This window comes from Juglans microcarpa x Juglans regia, chromosome 4S, assembly GCF_004785595.1.
Source record: "Juglans microcarpa x Juglans regia isolate MS1-56 chromosome 4S, Jm3101_v1.0, whole genome shotgun sequence".
In the NCBI taxonomy this organism is placed as follows: Eukaryota; Viridiplantae; Streptophyta; class Magnoliopsida; order Fagales; family Juglandaceae; genus Juglans; species Juglans microcarpa x Juglans regia.
Window position 1 is genome coordinate 2,930,065 of NC_054601.1, and position 13,865 is coordinate 2,943,929.

General features: G+C 38.5%; 2 protein-coding genes across 2 annotated transcripts; one reads left to right on the plus strand and one right to left on the minus strand.

The window, feature by feature from the left end:
* The first annotated feature begins 753 nt into the window (after nt 1-753).
* On the plus strand, nt 754-1,760 carry LOC121263286 (oligosaccharyltransferase complex subunit OSTC-like). Its single transcript, XM_041166089.1, has one exon. The coding sequence runs from the start codon at nt 1,039-1,041 to the stop codon at nt 1,558-1,560; it is 522 nt and encodes a 173-aa protein (XP_041022023.1). The 5' UTR covers nt 754-1,038; the 3' UTR covers nt 1,561-1,760.
* A 2,612-nt stretch (nt 1,761-4,372) lies between these two features.
* LOC121263285 (plant intracellular Ras-group-related LRR protein 6) lies at nt 4,373-7,965 on the minus strand. Its single transcript, XM_041166088.1, has 3 exons — nt 7,643-7,965; nt 6,851-7,020; nt 4,373-5,475 (listed from the first exon to the last, which is right to left on the minus strand). The coding sequence occupies exons 1-3, from the start codon at nt 7,838-7,840 to the stop codon at nt 4,788-4,790; spliced, it is 1,056 nt and encodes a 351-aa protein (XP_041022022.1). The 5' UTR covers nt 7,841-7,965; the 3' UTR covers nt 4,373-4,787.
* Between the last annotated feature and the right edge of the window lie 5,900 nt (nt 7,966-13,865).

Here is a 13,865-nt window from a genome sequence, read left to right on the forward strand (position 1 = left end):
ATAGTCGTAATTTATATGATAATGTTTTGGATATAAAGCTTTTTTATAAAAATAAATCTACAAGTTGACGTGGTATATCAGATTATAAAATTATATCAATTTAAAAATTTCTTATAAAAAATCTCTTCGTAACTATAACATTCCTCAAATTATTTTCTTCTCTGCTTGTTTTAATTAACTTTTATCAAAAGGATTAAATCTTTCTTAAAAAAAGGGTTAAATCTAAATTTTGCAGGGTTTTCGTTGAAGGTTCTTTCAAACATAAAGAATTGCCCGCCCCATCCGCCTTGCAGGGAAAAATCCCAGCAGGGTGGGGGAAGGCTGGCCCCAGCAAGGCCCCGTCCTGCTATTTATATATTTTTTAAATAAATATTTATTTATACATATTTATAAATATTTATTATTAGTTTTACTATATATAAATATAGTAATATGTATTAAGTATAATTTTTACTTAATACTTTGTACAAGTTAGAAAGTAATCTAATGTGATCTTTATACAGGAGGTCAATGTAATACAAGAGTTTTAATTAAATAATATTGGACTCTTGTCTTGTCAAGGCAATCAAAATATGCACTAATAAATTTAAAAATTATGTTATTAGTTTTTAAATTGTAGTTATATTTAAAAATCTAAATTTATGTCTAAAAATATGTTTTTGGTTATTTTAGACTCAAATAATTTAAGAACCTGTGGGCCATGAGCACTATTTGAGTGGATAGGGGGCAGGCCAGATGAGCGTCAGCCTCCACCCTCGCATCCTAGGAGCAGGGTGCGGGGGTGAAAACTCCGGCCCCGAATGGGCGAGTATCTCCCTAAATTAGACATAAGGTTTTAGATAAAGCTAGAATGGCATGGCACCATATTCTAATCCATAACCAGGGCACCATTCTTACCATAACCAAACACTCCCACAACTGAGTCCGATACCTGGAAGTCCAACCCCCACAAGTCACGCACGCCACACTGCAGGTGTACAACAGCTGCGTTTCCTTCCGAGTTCCCCTTCCTCTGTTCAACCCGACCCACCACCCAACATGAGGTCCAAACCCGAAACCCAAAGCCTCACCGCTGCAACGGAGCCACTATCATCCACGTCCATGGACCCGATCTTCCACCTCCTCCGGATCCTACCATTCGGCTTCCTCCGCCCACCCAAGCTCCGCCTCAAGCTCCCAAACCTAACCCTCCCCTCCCCGATGACCGTCTACGCCCTCGTTCTCCTCACCTACTTCATGGTCGTCTCCGGTATCGTATACGACGTCATCGTCGAGCCACCCGGTATAGGTTCCACCCAGGACCGCGCCACAGGATCCGTACGACCCGTCGTTTTCCTCCCCGGACGCGTCAACGGCCAGTACATTGTTGAGGGCCTCTCTTCCGGCTTCATGTTCGTGCTCGGCGGCGTCGGCGTCGTACTCATGGACCTCGCGCTTGATCGCAACCGCGCCAAGTCCGTCAAGGTCTCCTACGCCACCGCGGGGATCGCCTCCGTGGTGATTGCCTACGTGATGAGTATGCTATTTATTCGGATTAAGATCCCGGCTTATCTTAGATGAATTTTGAAATTCAATGTGGGAATCATATCCCTTTCTTCTATGTTTGCGGCATTCCTTTCTAGGTTGTTTCTTGAAATGGATTTATTCTATACAATTATTGATCTTTTCTCACGTACATTTCTAGCGCCTTATGTTAAGGTTTTCCTATTTCTGAATTACAATTACTACTATTATTAGTGGGATGTCCTTTTTTCCCCTCAGCTATTAGCATTTGATCTGCTTGCGTACAACATTTCTGCATGAAGGACTATTGTTCCTACCTTCGAATGATGTGAACTGATTGCTCGATGTCATGACGTGAATATATATATTTAGTTATATAAAAAAAAAAATAGTTAGTCCCCACCTGAAACCTGTATAAGTTGTAACTCATCCATCCGCTGTAATGCTGCATTTCCGGGCTGGACCAACCGCTGCTTTGTGTGGGTGTATGTTGTGATGGAGTTAGCATCGGTATTCTCAGTTTGTCCAACCTTCAGTTTTAAATAGAATACGAAGTTTGAGCATGAGATATCATGCTTCATTTTTTTCGTAGTTTTTTGGTCTATGAATGGCTAGTTTGTTAGGATGCAGCCAGCAGTCCCTCGGGGTCAACAAGGCGTTCATGTGAGTCGGAAGCATTAGATTCTAGCATACTCTGTACTCATACACAGATTAAAATCTAAACTCTAAATCCTAATTGGATGAAAATAGGTCTATAAGAATATTAGGAATTTAGAAAGTTGTTTTTAAACATAAAGGTATACTCTGACAATCATTTAGAGTTCAGGTCTTTATACTTACTCGCACGTGTTGTTATTATGAACATTTAATTGTGGAATTTTATTTTTTACTTCGAATGATGTGAACTGATTGCTTGATGTTGTGACACGAATATGGTGTAGCTTATGCATGCGCTGTAATGCTGCATTTCCGGGCTGGACCAAAGCTGCTTTGTGTGTATGTGTGTGTTGTGATGGAGTTAATATCTGTATTCTCTGCTTAGCCCAACCTTGAGATTTAAATAGAATATGAAGTTTGAGCATTAGATATCATGCTTCTTTTTCTGTTTGTATTTTTTGGTCTCTGAGTAGCTAGTTTGACTTTGAGTATATGTATGTTAGATTTTGTTAGGATGCAGTCAGTAGCCCCTTGGGGGCCAACAAGTCAAACAAATACTATCGGAAACAGATTAAACCAAGACGGTATTTGAATATGACATAGGTAAAGTGAATACGTGTACTCTTGTTATAAGTGATATTGTTAATAGGTATTGTGTTATAGGGGATTTGTATCATGTCTTGCAATACAGTTATTGTGGGGATTCACCTATAAAGTTTATTGGAATGGTTAAAAGGTGAATTGTATGGTAGAAAGAATCGAGTACCTCAAAAACAACTATATATGTTGGGATCCAACTCGTTGAAGGTTTAATTCATAATCTGTCTTTGTAATGGAAGTGATCGTGGGTATCACTATTCACTAGGGCTTTGATTGAAGTGGCGACTGGTGAATAGTTGGGGTGAGGACCAAGAAAGCAGCACAAAAGGAAGGCTATAACTAGTGGCAGGTGTACGCTCTTTTTCATCCAGACATATAGGGATGTCAGAAATGTTTGGGGAGTTTTACAACTTGAATCATTGGGAACTAATATTAAGCATAATTGTTTGGGTTTAATGTTTAAGGATTTAGGCACTTGTTTTAAATTGAAAATTAAGGTTAGAAAGTGAAATTTGAGAAGTTCATGCCTTTATTGTTTTCGTGTCTGGGCGCATGCGTTTGTTGCTTCCATGATTCGTGCTGATTTTAGGCCTTTAAACATGGAATGAACCACTTACATATGTACTCTCGTAGTGCTTTTCATGCCTTTTGCATTTGCCTTCCGTCTCTTGATCACTGCTCATACTTTTTTGCTTCCCTTAATTTAGAGGTATCAGTACTTCTTATTTCATGCTTGATTGCTTTGCCCATCATAAATGTACTAAACTCTTAGCTCACATTAGACCTGCTAGAGCTGCGCGCTCATGCAATAGGTTCCAAGGCTTTTTATTCAGCCAACTCAAATCTTGCTCTATATATAATTCCAAATTGCTGAAAGTTTCTCTCATTTGTTTGCGATTTCTGCTTATAATGGTAATCCTCTGCCCATGCATGGAAGATCCGTTTATTGCAATTTGTGGGGAATTAAGGAGAAAAAATGGGCAGAAGGGAGCGAGTACGTACTGTAAATAGGGAATTGGCCTTTGATGGACTCAAGTCGTGTAAAAGTATCTATATAAATTATATGAAGCTTATTCCCCAATGATCAATTGGAAATCGTACATCCGTTCCTATCTTTCGAATTCTAATTCTGATGGTGGTTTTGCTAGCTGATCATTACGTAAAAGACGCCTCAAATCTCAGCGTTTCTTGCCACGTGGCTGCAAGTCATAAAAAAAAATTAAGGGTAATGATAATGGGCTGCCCAGCTCATACCGTTGGATGTGATCGCTAGTACATTCTTTTTTTTTTTAAATATTTTTTAAACATTTATAAAAAATCTAGTAGTAACTTTGTCAAATATTTAAAAAAAAAAAAAAACACTAACCGAAACTTTGAGCGATATACTTGAGAGGACTAACCAGTAGTTTTCTACAAAAAAAAAAAAAAAAAGAAAAGAATATAACACTTATTTTTTCCTCTTAGGCATCTTTTCTTTGTATCCATTTCTTTTATTAACAGCAATGATTATAAAACAAGGCTCATTATAAGCTTTGATATTTCGTTGGCATTATAGTACCCCATGGCACTGTTCATCAGTGAAGCAGTCCATTTAGATTGTAAACTGATCAGATGACCAAAGAGCAGCTTCCTTTATAAAAACTTTCAGGTAAACAAATTTTCCAAAACACGCGTGATGTTTATTTAGGTTCGATCCCAAAACATGATACCCCAATATTCTAGCTATTTGCATACATAGCAACGTACTTAGTACACGATCAGAGTAAAAAAAAAAAACCCACGAATCTTTCTGATCCATATACCTAGGGCTAGGAGAAGTCTTTCGAAAGGCCTAAATCCCAACAAAACCCTTTGCCACTGAATCCCAGTACTACTTTACAATCTGCAAAACGACTAATGGTATACATGCACGATCAATTCACAAAGTCCACTTTCAAAAAAAAAACAAAACATTTACAGCGAAACTTAATTCACAGGGTTTTTGCTGTTCCAAAGACCATGTTGCTTCTTGCGCCTGATCTACATGATCATCTAGTGAAGTAAGTGCGGGGAGAGAAGAGACGACGCGGCGAGAACATCCCCATATACCTCGGCGAAGCAAGGCTGTCGATGGACCTGTACTCCGGCATGATGAAGCCGTCGCGCTCCTCTACGCGATGAGGGTGTCTTGTGCTGATTCCATTGAAGGTCCCGTACTTGACCAACTTTCCAATCCATGACGATTTCTTCTTTTGCGGGCTTCTGTGGCCTGCATTCATCTTCTCGCTCAGGTACTCCCTCACCGCATGCATCCCCTGCTCCACCACCTCCGTAGGAGGCGAAGTGAGCGGGTTCCCGTCCACGCTAAGCTTCTGGAGCTTCTTGAGACATCCCATGGAGTCGGGCAGGGTTGTTATCTTGTTGTAGCTGACGTCCAGCTCGACGAGGTTGATGAGGAGGCCTATGGAATATGGGAGGCTGTCGAGGTACTGGAAGTTCTGGCTCACGTTGAGGGCTTCGAGGTTGATGAGGTTCTCGAGGTCTTCGGGGAGAGACCTGAGGCAGTTCAGGCGGGCGTCTAAGACACGCAGGGAGGTCAAGTGGGAGGTGGAGCTTGGGAGGAAAACCAGCTTGTTTGAGTTGACTGAGAGCTTCTTTAGGTTAGTAAGCTCAAAGCCGATGGTGTCTGGGAGCTTCATCAGCTTGTTGAAGTTGGCATTCAGTTCCTCTAAGGATCTGGCGGCGAGTCATGAAACAAGAAAATGTCAGTGAAATTTCTGGCATCTTGGTGCAACTACAAATGAAAAAAAAAAAGCAGCAGCTTGATCTAAAACGATCCAAAGTACTATTACTAGATTTTCTACAAGGTCATGGACATTTTTGCGACTTTAACTTCATTGTAGTTTTTCGGGCCGTCATATTTGTAAAAGTCAGATGTATCATTTCTCACACCCAAAGTGACGGTTAATTTTTCAACGGCAAATGCATGCTAGGGTATGATTTAATTATTGTTCACATGGACACAAATTGTTTTTACGGATTTCAGCAATAATATACTTTGGGCATGAGTAATTTGAAAGCTAGCCGAAGCACTTAATTTCCAAAAGTCTGTTTTCTTCATCGAATAGCGCCCTACCAGCTTACCGCTTGACTGGCAAGTAGCAAGGTATCGAAAAGTCCCATAATTTTATTAAAATATAAAATAAATAATAAAATTTATCCAATCTTAATTTTTTAAGACAAATAATGATTTCACATAGTATCAGAGCAGAAATCTTGAGTTTGAATTCTGACTCTATACTCTATCATATTTAATTAAATATTCTACATATTAGACCATCTATCAAAGAGGAGTTTGGTCAGCACGTGATAAAGATTGTTAAGATATAAAATAAATAATAAAATTTATCTTTTTTTTTTAAGTTTAAACTTTTGAGACGAGTGATGATTTCACAAATTTACTAAGAATATATATATATATATATATATATATATATATATTCGCTTGCTGAGATCACAGTAAGAAGCGGACATTCACTAGTGGTGCAACACTTTCATCGCAGCTTGTTACTTTAATGAAGGAAAGAGTCAATAGGCAGAACTTTAATTTAGTAAAGATATGCACTAATTGTAAAATTCAACAAAAGCACCTAATTATAACTATATGATCCCTCTCCCTATACGAGTACTCGGACCCGCTAAACATGTCGTCCGGCTGCTGAGGAAAAAAAAAATCATCGTCGCCCGACCAAAAAAAAAAAATTTCGTCGGACCTAATTATTTTCATGACATATTTTAGAGGTACCCAAATAAAACTTCTTATATATCCTACAAAATTTGATATTTTCACCTCTATGATGCAATACAAGAGTTTCAAGGGATCTACGGTCGATATTTGTAGTTTTTCAGAACTAGCTAATAGATCGATCGACCGTTGCTAAAAACTAATCTTTATTAAAAGGGATTTACCGTTCTTTAATGAATGAATAAAAAGAAAGGTATTTTCGCTGGACATGCAGTAAATAATTGGGATGTTACTGTTAAAAGCATACATATATTTTACGTCATGTCATAGGTAAGAAGTTCAAGAGCTTGGAGATCGAGGACAAACCTGCAGTTCTCAATGGATTTTGGTAGGGACTCGATAAGGTTGCCGGAGACGTTGAGAACCTTGAGCTTAGAAAGACAGCCAATCGAATTTGGGAGCGATTTAAGCTGATTTGAGTGCACGTCCAACACTATCAGGTTGAGCAATCTCGCAATCAAGGACTCCGGAATGCTCTGTCAATTTTAGTAACCGAAGAAATAATCAGCACATATATAGAAGACTCAGAGATAGAGATCATAAATTTTCAAGATATAATATTTGATCAATCTTCTCCGGCCCGCGATTATATATTTTAGGATCGGAGGATGTTGCAAGCAATAGAACATGATCTGGTAAAATAAAATAAAATATTCAACTTTAATTTCCTCTCGTGATCTTTGTTTTCCCTTTTAGAGATTGCATCAAAGAGAGAATGAGATCGAAGGATGCCACAGGAAAGAAAGAAGATATTAATGAAGCTGAACGCATGGTTTCTCAAAGGGAAAGAGATGCCAAAAGAGATAGATCAGAAGATGGAAAGTAACCCACTATTGCCAAAGGAATGCAAAAATAAAACCTAATTTGAAATCAAAACTTGATGGGTGATGGGGTTCTTTAGATGAAAAGAACTTATTTCGTACGAGTAAATATATATATATATATATAAGATGCTTTTCTTGCTAAAACTGGTTTAGTTCAAGAACACAAGCTGTAAACTCCTGTAAATTATAAAGAACAAAAACTTAATAGGGTATTGATGAAGGAAAATCACTTGGATTTTGGCGAAAAATAATATCAGCTTGAATTAATATATACCTGAAGATTGTTGTTGGAGAGGTTCAACTTACAAATAGTGCCTAAATTAAGGGAAGGAGTAGGGAGAGACTCCAAGGACATGCCACTCAAATCCACTATTTCCATTAATCTCTGATCTTCCTCTGCGGGTTTCCTTCTCTCCATCCTCTTCCTCATCTGCTGCAGCTGCTGTTGAGGCTGATGCTGTTCGTACATCATCCTTATAAGAAACCCACATGAAAGAACTTATTCTGATCTTTTCCCGAGAAAATGACGCAAATCGTTTTTTAATAGAAACCTAATACCCTTCGAGAGAAAAAGTCTGGCTTGTTTGTTGTGTTTGTGTTTGTTTGAAAAGAAAGACCCGTCATTATATTCAAAACAAAGGACTGTAAGGACGTACGGCTTGAGGTCATTAGGTACCCACCACGTATGCCTGACGTTTGTTTTTGTTTTTGTTTTTGGGAAGGGTGGTGAAGTACAAAGGCCGTATTCTAAGGGATTGCGTGGCCATGTTTCCCACTTGATCAAGTCAACCCCTCCTTTCGTGTTGAAAGATGAAACCCCATTCTCGGCTGCACGCGAATCTCGGCCAATATATCATCATGCACATACATATATATATATATATATATATATATATATATATATGCATGCAGCTTTCTGCAATTATTTTGATTATAAGTAAGTCCGTCTGATTATATAAAATTAAACTATTTAATCTCATCTCATATAATTATTATAATTTTTTAAAATTTTTATATAAAATATAATAAATAATTTAATTTTTTAAAATTTTAAAATAAAAATAATATTATAATAATATTTTATTTAACTTTCAATAAAATATCTCATCTCATCTTATGTCTTTTGAACTGTGTAACCAAGGCCTAAATCCAACGCTCTCTAATTATCTTTCTTTCTTCTTTTCCTTTTATCTTTTGACAATAAGACAATGGATAAGAAAATAAAAATAAAATTTATTGGTTTTGTGCATGATGAATATTTATTTTGCTGCAATATCCCTAGATATATATATATATATATATATATATATATATAGAGCTATATTAAACTCATGCAATGGTCAAGCACTACTACTACTCTTGCCCATTTATATCCATAAAATTATTGAAAATAAGATATTTTTCTCGGTTCATTTTTTGGACGGTCCGATAGAATATTATTATATGATCGCCTATATATAATTATTACATGTGGAAAATAAAAAGAATAATGAGTAATGGTGGCATCATAAAAAGCAAGCATGATAGCATGCTGAGTACTTTGATCCCTTGAATTTGCATAATTAATAGTTAATTAATTAGCTACTTTTTAAAATGGTCCATTATTATTCTTCAATCTTCCATTAATTATATATATGGGATGGCACATGCATATGACCGCGGGTTTCAAAGGGTTCATGATCATTCTGGACCGCAGATTTGCATTACCACCAGAAGAAATATATAATCGCGACCTCCAACGTCGTCGTCTGCTTTAAAGGAATATTAGAATAATTATCAAACGTACGTAACTGCCAAACCAAATAATAATAATATCAACAACAATTACAGTACTAATGATAATAATTATTATTAATATTATTAGCATAAATAAGTTTTGAAAATCATGTACAGCTCGATCGAGGAGTGATAAGATCGATGGCTTATTAAAACTAGCTAGGGTACTTCATGAGATATTGCTTTCGTTGTATATAATTTATTCTTGATGGTCTTCGGCCAGCCTTGCAAGAACGAATCTTGTGATATAAAGGATAAATATAGGTGGTGTTTGAATTTTATATTGTTTAGGAATGGGAAGTTTATCGTTCTTTGATGAAGTAATGAAAAACAGAGCTTTACACCTATTCGAAGAAATGCTTCAACGAAAGTAAAGTCTGTGTAAAACTCATCATTATATTACTATTGCTTTTCATACTGAATACAACCACAACAGTGCAGTATTTATAGGCATGTTTATCCTATATTTCAGACTCATTTATATAAAGAAAATAATAATAAAAGTCATGCATTCGGTTACAGATATATTCAAGAATCTTCTACTTTATTCTAGCACGTCTATTGTGCAATTCTATTGAGAGTTTGTTGCAGAAGCTTCTTTGGATGCTGAGTCACTATGTGCTCTATTATCCCCCCTTGCTTCAAGCGACATAGGAAGTATGGTGAGACTTGAACGCAGCAATGAGAAACGAGCAGTAGATAAGGGCTTTGTAAGAATATCAGCCAATTGATCATGGCTAGAGATAAATGACACATTGAGTGTTTTGGCTGCCACACGGTCCCTCACAAAATGAAAATCAAGGTCCACATGCTTTGTCCTAGAATGCAAAATAAGATTCACAGAAAGATAAGTAGCACCCATATTATTACATAGCAGAGTAGGAGGATCAGCAAGACAAATTCCTAATTCTTTAAGAAGGGATTGGAGCCATAATAATTCACAAGCAGTATTGGCAACGGACTTGTATTCAGCTTCAGTTGAAGAACGTGCAATCGTGGGCTGCTTTTTGGAAACCCATGCAATTAAATGAGAACCAAAGAAGATACAGAAACCACCGGTGGACTTCCGATCATCCGGACAACTAGCCCAATCAGCATCGGAGAAGGCTAAAAGCTTAGGAGAAGAAACTGGAGAAAAATGAAGAGCAAAGGCAGCAGTTAAACGAAGATACCGAAGTATTCGTTTAACAGCTTGCCAATGAGAAGTGCGGGGACAATGCATAAATTGGCAAACTTTGTTGACAGCGAAAGAAATATCAGGACGAGTAAAAGCAAGGTACTGAAGACTGCTGACGACACTACGATAAAGCTGTGGATCCTCAAAAGTGGATCCATCAAGAGCACTCAGCTTTTTCGAGGTAGCCATGGGGGTAGACACTGGTTTACAATTGTCCATATTAGTTTTTGATAGTAAGTCAGAGATATATCGAGACTGAGAGAGAAATAAACCAGTTGGGTTACGAGTGACTTGTATGCCTAGAAAATAATGTAGGGGGCCTAAGTCTTTGACAGGAAAGGTATTTTGAAGAGCTGTAATGAACTCAGTGACAAGCATAGGATCAGAGGCTGTAACTATGATATCATCTACGTAAATGAGTACATAGACAGTTGCAGAACCAGAGTTAAAAATGAACAAGGAAGAATCAGAGACAGATGCATGAAAACCCAAGGCAAGTAATTGTGAACTTAGTTTAGAAAACCAAGCTCGTGGGGCTTGTTTAAGCCCATAAATGGATTTTTTGAGTTTACATACATACTGAGGGAAGTCAGAATTAACGCGAAATCTACTAAGGTATTGTACCACAAAGAACAATTAGATGAATTGTATAAATATCCGAATCAAAGCAAATAACAATGGATACCGTTATTCCAACAGTTAAGTTAGACCTTTCTTTGATTTTGATATAGATTCTTTATTCCTAATTTCTGCAGTACAGAAAAAAAAATATTGTCCGAACCCCGAAATGACCTAGCCCAATAGGGCCAAATCTTATCTATTTTTTTTTTTTTTTTTTCAAGACTTAGACCATAATACAGATATTGATTTCTTAGAATAAAATATGTGATGCAGTTTCCCCTGATAAGTATCATTTTTTTTTTTCAATTGGAAATTTCCAATTGAAAAAAAAATCCAACCCGACTGGTTGCTGCATGAAGACGTCCTCCTCTAAGTCACCATGGAGGAAGGCGTTCTGTACATCAAGCTGGTGCAAGGGCCAGTGCCGAGAAACTGCAATGGAGAGTAATAAACGGATGGTGATAGGTTTCACCACTGGGCTGAGAGTCTCAGTGTAGTCAAGACCAGGCTGCTGATAGAACCCTTTAGCAACCAAACGAGCTTTCCGACGCTCTAGAGTACCATCAGCATGTCTCTTGGTCTTGAGTACCCATTTTGAACCAAGAATATTTTAAGAAGGGTGAGGAGGAACCAGGGTCCACGTTTGATTGTGAAGGAGGGTCTCAAATTCACTGGCCATGGCAGCACGCCAGGCAGGGAATTTGGAGGCCTCAGTGTATGTGGAGGGTTCCTCAGGAATAGGTGTAGCTTCGGTGAGATGAGAAGAAGGATGAGTAGATGGCCAGGGTATAGTGCCATCAGATCTTTGTTTTGGTCGATGGATGTTTGTCTTGGATCGGGTGAGCATAGAATGGGTATTGGACCGATGCTCAGTAGAAGAGAGAGGTAAGGAGGAGACCAAAGTAGGTAGAAGTTGGGAGCTGGAGTCAAGAGAGGGGGGTAAAGAATCAATCTGGGAAGAGAAGGAAGTATGAGTTGTGGAGATGGGTGTCGGCGCTACCGAAGTAGAAGGGGGATTTGGGTCTGAGGAGGAAGACAATATTTCGGAGCTGGGTATGAGGGTTTCACACGAGAGAGGAGGCTCAGTTGGTAGGCTGGGTATGGGTGGATCGGGTTGGGGGGCTGGAGTGGGCCCAGATGATGTGGGAATAATAGATGGAGGGAAAGAAGAGGTATCGGGCCGAACAGAGGAGAGGTTTAGAAAAGTAGGATCAGGTTGGGCCAAATTTACAGATGCTAGGGAACCAGTGCTATTAGAAAAGGGAAAATTAGTTTCATCAAAACGCACATCACGCGAGACATAAATTCTACCAGTTGGAATATGAAAACAATTGTATCCTTTATGGTCAGGCGTGTAACCAAGAAAGACACAGAGTTGAGAACACATATCCATTTTATGTTTATTAAAAGGACGTAAATTAGGCCAACAAGCTGAGCCAAAAACACGGAAAAAGGAATAGTCAGGAGTTTGAGTAAAGAGAATTTGAAAGGGTGACTGATTTTGTAAAATTGGAGTGGGCATTCGATTAATAAGAAAAACAACGGTTTGAAAAGCATCAACCCAAAATTTAGTAGGAACAGAGGACTGAGCGAGTAAGGACAGTCCAGTTTCTACAATATGACGGTGACGCCGTTCAACACTGCCATTTTGAGAATGTGAATATGGACATGTGATGCGATGAGAAATACCAAAATGTTGTAAAATTTTTGGAAGTGGGCGGAATTCACCACCCCAATCCGTTTGGATGGCAATGATTTTAGAAGAAAATGTATTTGTTATATATTTAACAAAAGCCAAGAAAATAGTAGGTACATCAGATTTAGCATGAAGGGGAAAAAACCAGATGTATTTACTAAAGTCATCGACAATTGACAAATAATAACGAAAACCATTAGAAGAGAGCACAGGCGCTGGTCCCCAAACATCTAAAAATAAAAGTTGAAAAGGTTGGGAGGATTGAGATGGTGAGGGAGGGTGCGGGAGAGCATGGGCTTTTGCTTGGAGACAGGCAGCACATGGTGTCATATTATTTTTTGTAGTAGTAATAGGAAGCTGAAATTGCTGAATGGTAAAGGCAGTAATACGTGAAGACGGATGACCGAGACGAGAGTGCCAGATTTGTGGAGAAGTGCGTTCACCAATAAGAGCATGTTTGGAAGAAGAGGACATGGCCCGAGCATCAGCAGGAAGCACATATAAGCCATCCTTAATGGGTCCTTGAAGAAGAACCGTCTGTGTGCGCAAATCCTTCACAAGACAACCAGATGAATTAAACTCAAAGAAGACATTATTGTCATGACAAAACTGACGAACAGATAATAAATTGCGTGAAATTGATGGAACATGTAATAAATGACGAAGAAGAAATTTGCCATTTGGGGTGGGAAGAATTCCAGTGCCAGAATGATGAATTGGAAGTGATGAACCATCTCCGATGCATACTTGGTCAGTGCCTTGATACTGATGGGAGTCCAAATTTAAGGTGGAGAAATCGGCTGTAAAATGATTAGTAACTGCTGTATCAGGGAACCAACTGTTCGGATAAGTGGGTGTTTGAGTGTAGGTAGTGTTATTTGCCGAGAAGGATGGTGGTGGAGGTGACTGATGAGCATGATCAAAGCGATGGTGACAGACCATAGCAGTATGACCAATTTTGTAACAGACCTGACAGACAGGACGATTAGAGGAAGCATTAGAAAAGTAGTTTGGAGATGGAGGGGCTCGACCTCCTCCTCGTCCACGCCGAAAGCCACAACCACGGCCTCGGTTTGGAGAGGAAGGTGAGAAAGAAGTGCGAGCAGAGGTGGAGTGGGCAGAGAGTGAGGTACCAGAGAGTAAAGACTGAGTTTGATGAGCCAGACGTGACTCGTGGTTAAGTAGATAGCTGAAAATTTGAGAGGAAGATAAAGAATCAGGTCGGGT

Coding starts and splice junctions, on each gene's coding strand:
- LOC121263286 (XM_041166089.1), top strand. CDS start 1,039: ATGAGGTCCAAACCCGAAACCCAAAGCCTCACCGCTGCAACGGAGCCA.
- LOC121263285 (XM_041166088.1), bottom strand. CDS start 7,840: ATGATGTACGAACAGCATCAGCCTCAACAGCAGCTGCAGCAGATGAGG. Junction 7,021..7,642: donor TCTCCAACAACAATCTTCAG/GTATATATTAAT, acceptor TAAAATTGACAG/AGCATTCCGGAGTCCTTGAT. Junction 5,476..6,850: donor AAATCCATTGAGAACTGCAG/GTTTGTCCTCGA, acceptor ACTCGCCGCCAG/ATCCTTAGAGGAACTGAATG.